Source organism: Corythoichthys intestinalis, chromosome 14, assembly GCF_030265065.1.
Source record: "Corythoichthys intestinalis isolate RoL2023-P3 chromosome 14, ASM3026506v1, whole genome shotgun sequence".
In the NCBI taxonomy this organism is placed as follows: domain Eukaryota; kingdom Metazoa; phylum Chordata; class Actinopteri; order Syngnathiformes; family Syngnathidae; genus Corythoichthys; species Corythoichthys intestinalis.
In genome coordinates, this window is record NC_080408.1 from 4203015 (window position 1) to 4221214 (window position 18200).

Consider the following 18200-nt stretch of genomic DNA (forward strand, 5'->3'; position numbering starts at 1 on the left):
ATGACATTAGCAAAAGGTTTTTCATTATATGCTGGAAGAGTGCAGACATTTGGAGAATATTGGCATCCCCCTTGCCTGCAAGACCTTTAAAAACGTTAAAGCGTTCAAAAATGGCTAGGACATAATAAAATAATGAGATTAGCAGAAGGTTTTTCATTATCAAATTCATTAATATATCTGAAAATTGGCATCCCCCTTGCCTGCAAGACCTTTAAAAATGTTAAAGCGTTCAAAAATGGCTAGGACATAATAAAATAATGAGATTAGCAGAAGGTTTTTCATTATCAAATTCATTAATATATCTGAAAAATGCATCTCAGGGCTAAATGCACAACCACTTGGAGTATATGGGCATCAATCCCATTAACCCCTCACTTGCGCCGCTCTACCACTTTAGCTAATTCCCCTTGTGGACAACATGAATGAACCTTCATTTGCATCAAAATTTTAAGCTGAAATGGCTGACAAGTATATTTTGGGGAAGATCACTCACATAGAGACTACGGGCATCGAAAACACACGGTTTACATTCTATGGAGGCACCCTACAGAAGCGCTCAAAGTTGGCTAGGATGTGCAAAATCTCCCCTTCACTGTAAGACCTGAATTAATCAATTAATATATCTGAAAAACGCATTTCAAGACTAAATGAACAGCCACTTGGAGAACATGGGCATCGATCGCATTACCTCTCACACGCTAAGCGAGCGCTCTACCACTTGAGCTAATTCCCCCTGTCGATGAAGCTCCATTGAAATTAAAACTTTAAGCTTAAATGGCTGACAGGTATCTATCAGGGCAAGATAACTCACGTAGAGACTGCGGGCATCGAAAACACACTGCTTACATGCTATGGAGGCACCCTACAGAAACGTTCAAAGTTGGCTAGGCCGTGAAAAATCTCCCCTTGCCTGCAAGCCCTTAATTAATCAATTAATTTATCTGAAAAACGCATTTCACGACTAAACGGACAACCACTTGGAGAATATGGGCATCGATCCCATTACCTCTCACACGCTAAGCGAGCGCTCTACCACTTGAGCTAATTCCCCCTGTCAATGAAACATCACTGACATAAAAATTTTACGCTTAAATGGCCGACAAGTATGTTTTGGGGCAAGATAACTCACATAGAGACTGCGGGCATCGAAAACACACCGTTTACATGTTATGGAGGCACCATACAGAAACGTTCAAAGTTGGCTAGGATGTGAAAAATCTCCCCTTGCCTGCAAGACCTTAATTAATCAATTCATGTATCTGAAAAACACATTTCACGACTAAATGAGCAGCCACTTGGAGAATATGGGCATTGATCTCATTACCTCTCACACGCTAAGCGAGCGCTCTACCACTTGAGCTAATTCCCCCTGTCACTGATGCTTCCTTGACATGAAAATTTTACGCTTAAATGGCTGACAAGTATATTTTGGGGCAAGATAACTCACATAGAGACTGCGGGCATCGAAAACACACCGTTTACATGCTATGGAGGCACCCTACAGAAACGTTCAAAGTTGGCTAGGCCGTGAAAAATCTCCCCTTGCCTGCAAGCCCTTAATTAATCAGTTAATTTATCTGAAAAACGCATTTCATGACTAAACGGACAACCACTTGGAGAATATGGGCATCGATCCCATTACCTCTCACACGCTAAGCGAGCGCTCTACCACTTGAGCTAATTCCCCCTGTCAATGAAACATCACTGACATAAAAATTTTACGCTTAAATGGCCGACAAGTATGTTTTGGGGCAAGATAACTCACATAGAGACTGCGGGCATCGAAAACACACCGTTTACATGTTATGGAGGCACCATACAGAAACGTTCAAAGTTGGCTAGGATGTGAAAAATCTCCCCTTGCCTGCAAGACCTTAATTAATCAATTCATGTATCTGAAAAACACATTTCACGACTAAATGAGCAGCCACTTGGAGAATATGGGCATTGATCTCATTACCTCTCACACGCTAAGCGAGCGCTCTACCACTTGAGCTAATTCCCCCTGTCACTGATGCTTCCTTGACATGAAAATTTTACGCTTAAATGGCTGACAAGTATATTTTGGGGCAAGATAACTCACATAGAGACTGCGGGCATCGAAAACACACCGTTTACATGCTATGGAGGCACCCTACAGAAACGTTCAAAGTTGGCTAGGCCGTGAAAAATCTCCCCTTGCCTGCAAGCCCTTAATTAATCAGTTAATTTATCTGAAAAACGCATTTCACGACTAAACGGACAACCACTTGGAGAATATGGGCATCGATCCCATTACCTCTCACACGCTAAGCGAGTGCTCTACCACTTGAGCTAATTCCCCCTGTCACTGATGCTTCCTTGACATGAAAATTTTACGCTTAAATGGCTGACAAGTATATTTTGGATAACTCACATAGAGACTGCTGGCATCGAAAACACACCGTCTACATGCTATGGAGGCACCCTACAGAAACGTTCAAAGTTGGCTAGAATGTGAAAAATCTCCCCTTGCCTGCAAGACCTTAATTAATCAATTCATATATCTGAAAACCCCATTTCACGACTAAATGAACAGCCACTTGGAGAATATGGGTATCGATCCCATTACCTCTCACACGCTAAGCGAGCGCTCTACCACTTGAGTTAATTCCCCCTGTCAATGAAACATCACTGACATTAAAATTTTACGCTTAAATGGCCGACAAGTATATTTTGGAGCAAGATAACTCACATAGAGACTGCGGGCATCGAAAACACACCGTTTACATGCTATGGACGCACCCTACAGAAACGTTCAAAGTTGGCTAGGATGTGAAAAACCTCCCCTCGCCTATAAGACCTTAATGAATCAATTCATATATCTGAAAAACGCATTTCACGACTAAATGAACAGCCACTTGGAGAATATGGGCATCGATCGCATTACCTCTCACACGCTAAGCGAGCTCTCTACCACTTGAGCTAATTCCCCCTGTCACTGATGCTTCCTTGACATTAAAATTTTACCCTTAAATGGCTGACAAGTATATTTTGGGGCAAGATCACTCACATAGAGACTGCGGGCATCGAAAACACACAGTTGACATGCTATGCAAGCACACTACAGAAACATTCAAAGTTGGCTAAGACATAATGAGATTAGCAGAAGGTTTTGCATTATCAAATCAATTAATATATCTGAAAAATGCATTTCAGGGCTAAATGACAACCACTTGGAGAATATGGGCATTGATCCCATTACCTCTCACTTACTCCGCTCTACCACTTTAGCTAATTCCTCTTGTCAATGAAGCTTAATTGATATTAAAATTTTAAGCTAAAATAGCTGACAAGTATATTTTAGGGCAAGATCACTCACATAGAGACTGCGGGCATCGAAAACACGGTTTACATGCTATGCAGGCACACTACAGAAACGTTTAAAGTTGGCTTGGACATAAAATAATGAGATTAGCAGAATGTTTTGCATTATCAAATCAATTAATTTATCTGAAAAATGTATTTCAGGGCTAAATGGACACCCACTTGGAGAATATGGGCATAAATCCCATTACCTCTCACACGCTAAGCGAGCGCTCTACCACTTTAGCTAATTCCATTGTGAATAAAGCGTCATTAACATTAAAATTTGAGGCTTAAATGGCTGACAAGTTATTTTGGGGCAAGATCATTCACATGGAGACTGTGGGCAAAGAAAACACACGGTTTACATGCTATGCAGGCACACTACAGAAACATTTAAAGTTGGCTAGGGTTGATAATGAGATCAGCAAAAGGTTTGGCATTATCTGCCGGAAGAGTGCTGACATTTGGAGAATATGGGCATTGATGCCATTACCTCTCATACGCAACTGCTCTTGAAAGCAACACCATAAAAAAATAAAACTAAAATGTTTGAAAACTGCATTTCAGGACTAAATTACTAAATCCAACTACTTGGAGAATATGGGCATCAATCCCATTACCTTTCACTTTGCGCCTTGAGCTAATCCCCACCTTTCAAGCAGATTCATTGACATTAGAATTTTAAACTGAAATCGCTGACAAGTATATTTTAGGGCAAGATCGCTCACATGGAGACTGGGGGGATAGAAAACACACTGTTTACATGATAAACAGGCACACTACAGAAATGTTCAAAGTTGGCTAGGATGTAAGTTTTAAGTTGAAATGGCTGACAAGTATATTTTAGGGCAAGATAACTCAAATGAAGACTGTGGGCATAGAAAACACTGTTTACTTTCTATGCAGGCACACTACAGAAACGTTCAAAGTTGGCCAGAACGTAATTAGTTTCCCGTGTTATGAATCTACACAAACATTCAGATTAATCTTTAAAGTTTAAATGGCTGAAAAGTATATTTTCACCTATATTACTTATATTGACACTGTGGGCACAGAATACTCACTGTTTACATGCTATTGTAGGTATGTAAAATCCACCATGTTTGATTTAGGCATACAAACATAGAAATCATGACGCCACAGACATATAAAATAGCACCATCGATCTTGCCGTCCATTGGCTAGTATTGCTGTCACTCAGGAACAAGCCTTGACGTCATTGGCCAGTAGGATCTTTGTGTCAATGACAGCGAAAAGTAGAAATGAAAGATGTCTCACTCTGTTATTTTTTCCCTTCTTGGACTCTCGCGTGAATAAAACCGTTCTTACTTTTAAAAAATATGAACATATCTAAAAGAAAGTGTGTTTTATGTCAACTTTGTAAACTTCCTAATCTCAAATATGTCTCGCAAACGTGGAGTGACTCATCTTCACTGTGATTTTGAGCCTCACCAAAGTGGGCGGCAACCACTGCAGTCGCCTCCGCTCACTCCATCCAAGCGGGCCCGGTTGTCACTCCCCGACGGGCACACGGAACCCGCATAGTAGAAAAACCAGAGTAGGGAGCAGGAGAGGCGAGAACAAGCCACGACACGAGAAGACGACATGTCGGCACCGAAGCGCCAGGACACCAGGAAGCTCTTTGAGAACTTGTCCGGTGCTGGGAAGTCCATCGCGGTGCTCACCAGCGGCGGAGATGCCCAAGGTAACAACCGCGATGCTGGGGTTCCATTATCGGACAGTGACTATGGATTTTCAACTTGGGTGGGCGTGTCACTTTAATATATTTTTTAAATTTGTAATATTAATACGGCCTATGATATTGACGTCATTGCTTGCTTTCGTGACATTGACGCAAAATATTTTAAATTGAGTGGAAATTTGTGTTGCCTTGGTAACAGACATGGGGGGGAGTTTGGGGGGGGGGGATTTAGGGGTGTGCTTACAATCCTTGTATGCTTAGAATCCTTCTACCTTGCTGTTGTTAGTTTAATAAAGCAATTTGCATATTTACTAGATTAGAACAAGACCTGTCCGATAATGGAATCACCCATCTGTGCTGCAAGTGAATGGATGAACACCAAAAATCTTCAAAGCCCTTATACACTTCAGTTATTCTTAATCATTCAAATTTTTACCATCATCATTAACCACACATTTTTGTCGTGGAGTATTCTTTGACTAGTGATAATATTTTAATTAAAAATTTTTTTAAATAATAATAATAAAAAATACCAACTACCTTGGACGAGGAGTCGTGACTCTTAAAAGTACACACTGTTCTGTGACTTTCAAAACAACAGTAGCCCTGTTCACTTCGACTCCTCCTTGCTTTTACTTTGAAGGAGAACCTTGGTTTCTGGTAGATTATTATTATGCGAGCTTGACGTACGCTCCCGTAAAGCGTCGCAGCGCCTACGTGAGGAGCAGCAAGTGGCTCTCGCGCACGCGCACATGCACGCGGGAGAAGAATGTTCATGTTTGTAGGTATATAAATATAGAACTACATATAGACGGGGGGAAAGTGGTTAGAATTTCTTGCAAAGGGGGGTGTCAAACCTTCTAAAACCATAGAAATGCAGATAACGCTAACATTGACTTTTTTTTAAATAAATTTGTAGCCTAACATAGGTAAATGAGCACGTTAACCTGTTTTTTTTTTTTTTTTTTTTTTTTTTTTAAAAGATATTTGACTTTCACTCGTTCACAGCCGTTGACCGCGATAGACATCCAATCATATCTGGAATGCATGTCATTTTGAAAGTTGATTAATCGATGCTTAATTTTAAGTTTGGCATTGTAATAATAAAAATTAGTTTTTTTTTTGTTTTTTTTAAAAACGTTTTTGCCTTTTTTTTTTAAATTACATGCTAAATTGAGAGCAAACAATTTGCCCTTTTTTGTTTTTACCATGTTTTCGAAATTAAATAGGAAAAGAAGTTGAAAAAAATTATATTTACAGTTTTTTTTTTCTTTCTTAAAAAAAAAATAACTGCAATTCTGTCAGATAATGCTCAAATTCTCTCAGAAAATGATTGCTATTTCAAATGCTTTGCTAGTAATATCTTCATTTATTTTGCTTGCAATGAAAAAACACAAAAGAGAATGGGGAAAACAATCATTATCATTTTACTAGGGCTGTCAAACGATTAAAATTTTTAATCAAGTTAATTACAGCTTAAAAATTAATTCATCGTAATTAATTGCAATTCAAACCATCGCTAAAATATGCCATATTTTTCTGTAAATTATTGTTGGAATGGAAAGATAAGACACAAGACGGATATATACATTCAACATAAGGTACATAAGTACTGTATTTCTTTATTATAACAATAAATCAACAAGATGACATTAACATTATTAACATTCTCTTAAAGCGATCCATGGATAGAAAGACTTGTACTCCTTAAAAGATAAATGTTAGTACAAGTTATAGAAATTTTATATTAAAACCCCTCTTAATGTTTTCTTTTTATTAAAATTTGTAAAATTTTCAATCAGAAAATAAACTAGTAGCTCGCCATTGTTGATGTCAATAATTACACCATGCTCACTCATTGTGCTTAAACCCATAAAATAATTTGGACCCAAGCGCCAGCAGAGGGCGCCAAACACCAAAAAACAAGTAACAAGCGGACATTACACTGCTGTCATTTTAATCTGTTAGAGCGGGGCATGTGCGTTAATTGCGTCAAATATTTTAACGTGATTAATTAAAAAAATTAATTAACGCCCGTTAACGCGATAATTTTGACAGCCCTACATTGTACACAAAACTCCAAAAGTATTGGCACCCTCAGCCTAATACTTGGTAGCACAACCTTTAGACAAAATAACTGCGAACAACCGCTTCCGGTATCCATCAATGAACTTTTTACAATGCTCTGATGGAATTTTAGACCATTTTTCTTTGGCCAACTGCTCCAGGTCTCTGAGATTTGAAGAGTGCCATTTTCAGATCTCGCCACAGGTGTTCTATAGGATTCAGGTTTGGGCTCATTGCTGGCCACTTTAGAAGTCTCCAGTGCTTTTTCTCAAACCATTTTTTTGTTCTTTTTGAAGTGTGTTTTGGGTCATTGTCCTACTGGAAGACCCATGACCTTTGAGGGAGACCCCAGCTTTCTCACACTGGGCCCTATATTATGCTGCAAAATTTGTTGATAGTCTTCAGACTTCATAATGCCATGCACACAGTCAAGCGGTCCAGTACCAGAGGTAGCAAAGCAACCCCAAAACATCAGGGAACCTCTGCCATAATTGACTGTGGGGACAGTGTTCTTTTCTTTGAAGGCCTCATTTCCCCCCCTGTAAACTCTATGTTGATGCCTTTTCCCAAAAAGCTCTACTTTTGTCTCATCTGACCAGAAAAACATTCTTCCAAAACATTTTGGGCTTTCGCAGGTAAGTTTTGGCAAACTCCAGCCTGGCTTTTTTATGTATCTAGGTCAGAAGTGGGGTCTTTCTGGGTATCCTACCATAGAATCCCTTTTGATTCAGACGCCGACGGGTAGTATGGGTTAACACTGTTGTACCCTTGGACTGAGGGACATCTTTAATTTGTTTGGATGTTAGGCGAGGTTGTTTATCCACTATCCGCACAATCTTTCGCTGAAATCTCTTGTCAGTTTTGTAGGGGGACTGTAGGGGGACAGGTATTGATAAGCATATGCTTTTCCCGTCTGCCTTTGTCTGTCTTCGGTTTCCTTTCTTTCTTTGGGCAAATTATTCCACATTTTGTGACTGTCAAAGATTTCTTTCTTTCTCGGGCAAATTATTCCACATTTTGTAACTGTCAATGAAACCGATGATGATGACAATAAACATTTCATTCATTCATTTTTCTTTTCCGTCCACATCTAGGGAGGTTAGCCACAATGCCATGAGTTTTACACTTATTGATAACACTGCGCACGGTAGACACAGTAACATTCAGGTCTTTGGAGTTGGACTTTTAGCATTTAGATTGCTCATGCTTCCTGAAAATTTTGCTTTTCAAGTCCTCAGATAGTTCTTTGTTCTTCTTTCTTTTCTCCATACTCAATGTGGTACACACAAGGACACAGGACAGACGTTGAGTCAAATTTAATCCATTTTAACTAGCTGCAAGTGAAATTTAGTGATTGGCACTACCTGTTATGTGCAACAGGTTAGTAACAAGTGCTGTTAATTACACAAATTAGAGAAGCATCACATGATTTTTCAAAGGGTGCCAATACTTTTATCTGGCCCATTTTTGTTGAGTTTTGTGTAAAATGATAAGGATTAAAAAATTTTCCCCATCTCTTTTGTGTTTTTTCATTGCAAGCAAAATAAATAAAAAGCAAAGCAATAAGCATTTGGAATTGCAATTATTTTCTGGGAGAGAAAAAGTATGGGACCAAAGTATAATATAAATATATATATACACATATGTACAGTATGTGTGTGTGTCAGGTTTCAAGGACGAGGTGGACCCAATCACGGGGTAAACAAAAGGCAAGGCAAGGCAGGTTGTGAGGGAACTCAAAATGCTTTAATAACAGTTAAGAAAAATGCAAACAAAAGACCAGGGGATCAAACGAAAAGCTATCTAAACTGACTTTTTAGAGGAATCTGAACACGAGGGCTTGGAAGTACAAATAAACCATGAAGCAACAAGAACAGACAGCACATTGGGAACTTAAATACAGACATGAGGTAAAGAAACAATGAGGCACAGGTGTGTGACACAAGAAGCAGCAGATTGGTCAACACACAAGGTGAAGGCATAACAGGTGAAATCAATGGGTAGTCACGGGGACAAGCCACACTAGGAGGAAACAAACCCTAACAATATGTAGGCTATATGTATATTTTCATAAATTGTTTCTAGTTACTGCAAATGTAATATTTATTATATAAATGAGATATACAGTGGTATGAAGTGCATCTGGACCTTTTTGAATTTTCTCACATTTCTGCATAAAATCACCATCAAATGTGATCTGATCTTTGTCAAAATCACACGGATGAAAATACAGAATCTGCTTGAACTAAAACCACTCAAACATTTATAGGTTTTCATATTTTAATGAGGATAGCATGCAAAAAATGACAGAAGGGGGACAATAAGTAAGTGGACCCTCTGCCTAAGGAGACCTAAAGAGCCATTGAAACCAATTTTTACCAAACAATTTAAGTCAGGTGTGTGCCCAGTCACTGATAAGTGGATTAAAGCTGCCATGCCCACTATGAAACACACACCTGGTAAGAAGTGTCTTGATGAGAAGCATTGTCTGATGTGCATCATGGCTCGGTCAAAAGAGCTGTCTGAAGACCTGTGATCAAGGATTGTTTAAAGCTGCGAAAGGATAGAAAACCATCTCTAAAAGTCTGGATGTTCATCAATCGACAGTCAGAGAAGTCTACAAATGGAGAGAGTTTGGAACTGTTGCTTTTCTTCCAAGTAGTGGCCGTCCATCAAAGATGACGCCAAATTTTCAGAGAAGAATACTCAGAGAGGTAAATAAGAACCACATGTAATCATGCGTATGTCTTAGCATTTTTAAATTAAAAAAAAAAAAAATATATATATATATATATATTTTTTTTTAATTAAAAAAAATCTGCGATGGACTGAGGGTGCAAAGTTTGAAGCGTGTTATAGCGAGGGATCACTGTATTGTTTTTAGTGATAGACGTCCAATCCATTTGTTCAAGTGGATTGGACGTCTATCACCGTCTATGGAAATGGTCTTCTTGTTGTTCCAGGGATGAATGCCGCGGTCCGAGCTGTGGTCCGGATGGGGATTTACGTGGGAGCCAAAGTCTACTTCATACACGAGGTCAACACAAAACACAGCATGACACATGCGGTATCGCAAATGCAGCAGAAAAAAAATGGGAATCGCAAAATGATTCAAAGATCAAGATCATTCACACGGAGACTCTGGGCAGAGAAAACACAGTATTAACATGCAATGCAGGCACACTACAGAAACGTTCAAACTTAGCTCGGACATATAAAAATGAGAGAATAAAAAAGGTTATGCAGTGTCTGTCAGAAAGGTGCAGACATTTGGAGAATATGGGCGTCGATCCCATTACCTGTCACATGCTAAGCGAGTGCTTTACCACTTTTAGGACTAAATTGACAACCACTTGGAGAATGTGGGCATCACTCCCACTTCCTCTCACATGCTACGTCAGCTCTCCACCACTTGAGCTAATTCCCCTTGTCAAAAAAAGCTACATTGACATTTTAAGTTGAAATGGCTGGCAGGTATATTTTGGGGCAAAATCACTCACATGGAGACTGTGGGCACAGCAAACACACTGTTTACATGGTATACAGGCACACTACAGAAATCTTCAAAGTTTGCTAGAATGTAAAAACAATGAGTAAAGCAAACATTTTTAAGTTGAAATGGCTGCCAAGTATATTTTAGGGCAAAATCACTCACATGGAGACTGTGGGCATAGAAAACACTGATTACAAGGTATATGGGCACACTAAAGAAACGTTCAAAGTTTGTTTGAATGTATAAAAATTAGTTAAAGCCTGATGCACTGTCTGAACAATGCAGACATTTAGAGAATATGGGCGTCGATCCCATTACCTCTCACACGCTAAGCGAGCGCTCTACCACTTGAGCTAATTCCCCTCCTCGATGAAGCTTGATTGACATTAAAATTTTATGTTTAAATGGCTGACAAGTGTATTTTAGGGCAAGATCACTCACATGGAGACTGTGGGTCGCAGCCAGAATCACTGTTTGAGCGCTCTCTGTCTTCCAAACATGCAAAATCACACCTTCCTGTGAGGTGCGCACCGCCCGTCATGTCATTTGTCAATGTGAACGCCCATCGCGGACACGAACTTACGAAAGTGGAACATTAATTGCATCAGGAAATGCATGTACAATAGCTTCCATCCACATCCTCGTCTGCAGCCTCCACGCAGAGGTAACACATACTTATTCGAATTTCGAGTATATGTGTGTGCACCCTAAGCATTTGTCTCTTTGCAACTCTCTAAATTAGCTGACTGCCTAGTCCCACCTGTTAACCAAGCTAGGTTAGCCGCTCACCATAAATTAATTAATAGGTGTGGCGCCAGCACACAACAACTAGCGGTAGAAACTTCTAGAATCTTCCAACTTTACGGAGGTACTGCAGAAGCCAGTACCTGAGTTACTGGGCAGGATTGGTAAGAATGTACAAAATGAGATAAAAAAAAGGTTTTGCAGCAAGAGTGCAGACATTTGGAGAATATGGGCATCGATCCCATTACCTCTCACATGCTAAGCATGGGATCAATGCCCATATTCTCCAAATGTCTGCACTCTTGCTGCAAAAAAAACTTTTTTTATCTCATTTTGTACATCCTGCCCAATCCTGCCCAGCAACTCCGGTACTGCCTTCTGCAGTACCTCCGTAAAGTTGGAAGTTTCTAGAAGTTTGGAAAATATGGGCATCGACCCTATTACCTCTCACATGCTAAGCATTGGATCGATGCCCATATTCTCCAAATGTCTCTACCCTTCTGACAGACACTGCAAAATCTTCTGATTCCTCAACTTTGTCTGTCCTAGCCAACTTTGAGCGTCTCTGTAATGTGCCTGCTTAGCATGTGTTTTCTATGCCCACAGTCTCCACGTGGTTGTTCATTTAGTCCTACAATGCATTTTTTGCTTCTATCATTTTTTATGTCCTAGCCAACTTGAATGTTTCAGTAGTGTACCTGCACTGTATGTTAACAGTGGGTAGTCTGTGCCCACAGTCTCCATATGACTAATGGTGCCCAAAAATATACTTGTTAGCCATTTCAACTTAAAATGCTAATGTCAATGCATTTTTGAGAATGGGAATTAATTCAAGTAGTAGAGTGCTCGCTTAGCATGTGAGAGGTAGTAGGGTTGTTCTCCAAGTGGTTGTCAATTTAGTCCTAAAATGCAATTTTTAGACATTTTAATTTGATTTTTCAATGACAAGTGGTAGCGCGCTCGCTTAGCATAACAAGCGCTCTACCACTTTAGCTAATTCCCTTTGTCTCTAAGCTGTTACAAAAATCAAGTTAAAATGTTTGAAAAGTGCAGTGTATGGCTAAATGGACAACCACATGGAGACTGTGGGCATAGAAAACACAGTGTTTACATGCAGTGGTGACACATTACAGAAATATTCAAAGTTGGCTAGGACAGATAAAAATCAAAGATATGGTTTGGCAGTATCTGTCAGAAGAGGGGAGTCACTTGGAGAATATGGGCATCGATCCCATTACCTCTCACATGCTAAGCATGTGTTGGCATTGATCACATTACCTCTCACGTGCTAAGCATGGGATCGATGCCCATATTCTCCAAATGTCTGCTTCAAAACCTTTTTTATCTCATTTTGTACATCCTGCCCAATCCTGCCCATTAACTCCGGTACTGCCTTCTGCAGTACCTCCATAAAGTTAGAAGTTTCTAGAAGTCTGGAAAATATGGGCATCGATCCCATTACCTCTCACATGCTAAACATGGGATCGATGCCCATATTCTCCAAATGTCTACTCTTATGACGGGTACTGCAAAATCTTCTGATTCCTCAACTTTTTCTCTCCTAGCCAACTTTGAACGTCTCTGTAATGTGCCTGCCTAGCATGTAAACAGTGCGTTTTCTATGCCCACAGTCTCCATGTGGTTGTTCATTTCGTCCTACAATGCATTTTTTTGCTTCTCTCATTTTTTATGCCCTAGCCAACATGAATGTTTCAGTAGTGTGCCTGCACAGTATGTTAACAGTGGGTATCCTGTGCCCACAGTCTCCATATGCCTAAAAATATACCTGTTAGCCATTTCAACTTAAAATGTCAAAGCATTTTTTTGACAATGGGTTCAAGTTGTAGAGTGCTCACTTAGCATGTGAGAGGTAGTAGGGTTGATGCCCACATTCTCCAGGTGGTTGTCAATTTAGTCCTAAAATCCAATTTTTAGACATTTTAATTTGATTTTTCAATGACATTCAAGGGGAATTGGCTCAACTTGAGCTCTCTAAGATGTTACAAAAATCAAGTTAAAATGTTTGAAAAGTGCAACGTATGGCTAAATCAGTACTTCTCAAATAGTGGGGCGCGCCCCCCTGGGGGGGCGCAGAGCAATGCCAGGGGGGGCGCATGTGTCCTCGGGGAACATGCTTTTTTCTTTTTTTTTTGCCGGACTGGAATAAAGTGTAGTTGCACATCCACTCAGTGGGTGGCAGTGGCGCTCTCATTTTCAGAGTGCGTGCAGTATTTTTGAACTAAGGAAGAGCACTCAGCACACAGAAAACAGATAAGAAGAGCAGTGCGCCGCCGCCGTTGTCGAAAGCCGTTTTCCGACCGGACTCACTCACGCAGCGACCCACTGTCTTGTCCGGTTCTCACGTCGCCGCCCAAGAAGTGCCATTTTCGGCTTGGGATCGTCACGACGACCGCCCTCACCTACGGTTCTACCTCGGCCGCCGAGAATGCGCTTTTTTCGTGCCGTTTGCCTTTTAGCTTTGACTTTTAATACAGTGTGTGATGAGGAAAGACTACTGTTTACTGTGTCTAAAAATAATTATAGCGGACTGCCAGAAGCCAAATCAATTAAGCCGCCACTTAAAGACATTCGACCCCAATCTCATTGATAAGCCGCTTGATTGTTTTTCAGCGAAAACGTGCCGAATATTGCCAACAATAGTCCTGCTTTGTCAGTGTTATATCAGTAAACCAGTGAGCATTGTTAGCATGCTCATTGCAAAATGACTCCACACCATTGCAAAGGAGGTAATACTGAGTGTGAGCAGCAAAAATAAAAACTGTCCTTCTGTCCAAGGACACTCTTTTTTTCCTTTATTCATTTTTGTTTTTTCGGTCAAATTTTTTTGCATATTGTCCTCATGAGTGAATGTTTCTAATCAATTTGAATTTGTTATTATTTACGGATTTTATTACATTTTATTTTTCTGTATCAAATGGTCAAAAATGTACCTTGAGTGTATTTTTACAGTTTGAATGTGACTTTTTTTTTATTTTTTTTAAATTCAAGCAAATTGATGCACGTCAAGTCTTGTCTGTTACAAACAAAACAATGTTAATAAAGTTATACTTTATTATAAGTTGATCTATGTTACTTTTTTTCTTTATTAGAAAAAAGGACACAATGTTAGGCAGATGCGTATTTATAATAGTAATTTTATAGACAAATAATACTATTTACAGTGGCGGCAGAGAGTTGGGGGGCGGCGCGAAACATTTACGTCTTGCTTGGGGGGGCGTAACTGAAAATAATTGAGAAGCACTGGGCTAAATGGACAACCACATGGAGACAGTGGGCATAGAAAACACACTGTTTACATGCAGTGGGGACACATTACAGAAACATTCAAAGTTGGCTAGGACAGATAAATATCAACTAAGCAAATGGTTTGGCAGTATCTGTCAGAAGAGTGGAGACTAGGGGTGCACGATATCCATTTTTTGAAACCGATACCGATATTGATAACTTCCTGCTCCTCAAGGCCGATACCAATACGATAACCGATAATATATATATAGTTTTTTAATGTATATCAATCAGTCATTATCATTGACGATGTGTCCCCTGAACAATGAGCACTGATCTAAAACAAACATAAACCCAACAGGTATTGTGCTTTGTCAGCAGATAAAACATTTTGAAACATTTATAGAACAGCAAGCCTATCAATAACCAAAAGGCCTTTCAATAACTTGTAAACATAACATTGTAAAATACAAACATTTGCTAACTGCCAACGTAAGGTTTATAACTCAGTGAAGGAAAAATACGGCCTCTTGAACAGTAGCAAGCATTTGCATACTGGCAAAACAGGAGTGGAAACAAACGCACACATCCCAATCAGTACCAAAAATATTATTAATCGGCCCGATAACATATATTGTTATTGGATTTATTGGGATGACGTCATAATTCCTATTATCGGACCGATAATTATCGGACCGATAATTATCGCGCACCTCTAGTGGAGACACTTGGAGAATATGGGCATTAATCCCATTACCTCTCACATGTGGAAATGCACGTACAGTAGCTTCCATCCACATCTCTGTCTGCAGCCCCTACGCAGAGGTAACACATACTGAGTCGAATCTCGAATCAACTTCACAGACGTATTGTAGAAGGCAGTGAATGTGTTAAAAACAAGAGAAAATTGGTAAAAAGGAAGAAGTGAAAAGACTGACTGTCACATTATGGAATCATGTCCACAAAAAAATGAATTTAAAAAAAACGTCAAATGTCTTGTTGAAACTTGAAGACTAAGACATTTCCTGAAAATGAATCTTGTAAAACGGCGTTAAAAAGTGGAAAGTGTTCATATGTGAATGTGTGAAAGCAATTCAAGTGAGGCGCTGCCCTGTTTTAAGCGTGGCACTAATTGCTAATTGGATCAATGTGTTGATCCTCGCTGACTCCACTTTCCCCTCACACGCGTTCGCTAGCTCACGCTCTCTTTTTCTTCAGAGGCTTCTCCAGATAAACCTTTTTGGAAATCATGTTAATGTTGATGATGAATCAAGAGAGTGATTCGATTAGCCCCGACTACAAAATCATGTCTGTCAGACAATATGATTACCTCCCCCAAGGGGGTTCACCTTTCCAGACTAATGAAGATGAACAACATCCTAGTGTACAAATTCAACAGAAATGTTTCTCTGTGGAAATCCAACACGCCCTAAAACACGGTGTAGCGTAGGGCTGTGACAATATATCATAAAGGTGATATATCGCCGTATTTTGTAGCTCAAAAGATTATCGATATGCTCCCACCAAGAATTGATATATCATTTAAAAAAGGTGTCAATGTTTAGAAAACAACAATAAAATCTTCTATTTTAATAGTGTCTATGTTAGCTCACTGGCTGCCATTGACATCCAATTCATTTGGACTTGATTGGACATCTAGCGCCATCAATGGCATTGAAAGCAGAGCATTCACAGCCAGCTTTGTGGGTATTTACAGGTCACTTCCTGTTGATTTTGAGTCTTTTTTTATTCATTTGTGGACATTCTTGAATCACTTCCTGTTCAGTGACCTTATACCAACATGAAGGAAACATACTTGAAGCCTCTAAGAATTTGATTCTGGTGGGACTTGAACCCACAACCTTTGAAGTCCAGCGCGCTGTCCATTGCGCCACAGAGTCTAATGGTTGATTTAGGTAATGGCACTGAAACCCGAACATTTACTGCCAACATTTTTTGGGCATTTACTTCCTGTTCATTTAAAGGCATTTACAGGTCACTTCCTATTCATTTTGAATCAAATTTAGAGACATTCTTGAATCACGTCCTGTTCAGTAACCCAAAAATCAACAGGAAGTGACCCAAAAATGCCCCAAAAGGAAAAGGAAGAGACCGAAAATCAACAGGACATTACGTGAAATGCCCCAAAATGGTCTGGCATTGGGTAACACTGATGGACATCGACGTCCTGATGTGCAGCCATGTTAAAATGTCAAATAAATGTCATAATACACATTTGACAGCGAAGAATAAAAAAACACAATGGGAAAAATTAAAAATGTGATAATGAATAAAAAAAAAAAAAGTGCAACATCATGGAAAAATGTGACTGGAAAAACATGAATATGAATAAAAAAAATCTATATTGTACTATGAAATTAAATGTAAAAAAAAAATTTGAAAATGTGTCAATTACTAAAGAAAGAATATATTATTAAAACGTGACAATAATATAATAAAAATATTTTTAGGGGCTGCAGTCTTTAACTACATTGAATTAAAAAAAAATATAAAAATAAGTAAAGAAGCCACAATCACAGCCATGATGATGAATGATGGAAACTATTCCTAATTTTTCATTTCATCTGAGCTGTACAATAAAACATAAATAAATGTATGACAGTGAAATAAATGTAAACCTAAAAAGATGGGTACAAAGTGTAAAATCAATGTGACAGTGAAATAAAAATAAAAGGTTATTAACTGGAAAAAAAAATGGAAAAATGAGTGGCAACGAAAAAAAAAAATCAAATAAAAAATGAAGAAAGCACAAAAAAGAGAGTGTGATAAAAAATATACAGAGCCCCTAAAGGGACATCGACAAAAATAAAATAAATGTAAGCAATCTGGTAAACATTAGCATTTTATAATATTTAAGCGAGCAAACTTTTGCTATGCAAGTTAGCCAATTGTTGTAAATATTAGTATTATATAGTATTTAAACTAGCGGACTTTTGCTAAGCAAGTTAACCAATTGTTGTAAACATTAGCATTGTATAGCATTCAAGCTAGCGGACTTTTGCTATGCAAGTTAGCCAATTGGTGTAAACATTAGCATTATATAGCATTTAAACCAGACATGTCCAAAGTCCGGCCCGAGGGCCAAATGCGGCCCGTGGTCGGATTTCATCCAGCCCCCAGCCTCTGTCATAAAATCAATAACGTCTGGCCCGCACACAGACTTAATAAATTGGTCAGCAGTACTGCTCCAAGCATATGAAGTAGCTTACACACTAAATGCTGCTCCTCATTTACCCACTAAAAGGGAGCAGCACTCTAAGCAACATTACCACATGTGACCCTTTACTCCCAATGTTCTAAAATGTCGACAATCAACAACAACAAAAAAGTTGACTGCAACGGCTGGCGCTTCAAGGATAGGTGGAAATTGGGCTATTTCGTCACTAAAATACGCAACGACTGTGTCTGCCTCATTTGCAAAGAGACAGTCGCTGTTTTTAAAGAGTTCAATATGAGGCGATATTACCAAACAAGACACGCTGACATGTACGACAAGATTACAGGGTAGATATGTAGCGAGAAATTGAAGCAACTTGAAGCTAGTTTAATTCCACAGCAGCAGTATTTCGCAAGAGCCCGAGAGTCGAAAGAGAACGCCAC

General features: G+C 39.2%; 1 protein-coding gene across 3 annotated transcripts in view; it reads left to right on the forward strand.

Moving 5' to 3' along the window:
• The first annotated feature begins 4804 nt into the window (after positions 1–4804).
• The window catches only part of LOC130930102 (ATP-dependent 6-phosphofructokinase, platelet type-like), a 74788-nt gene continuing 61392 nt past the window's right edge, over positions 4805–18200 (forward strand). For all 3 annotated transcript variants that reach the window (XM_057857833.1, XM_057857831.1, XM_057857832.1), the window contains exons 1-2: positions 4805–5032; positions 10060–10133. In XM_057857833.1, the coding sequence (XP_057713816.1) occupies positions 4933–5032; positions 10060–10133 (174 nt within the window). In that variant the 5' untranslated portion in view covers positions 4805–4932. The remainder of the gene's footprint in view (positions 5033–10059; positions 10134–18200) is intronic.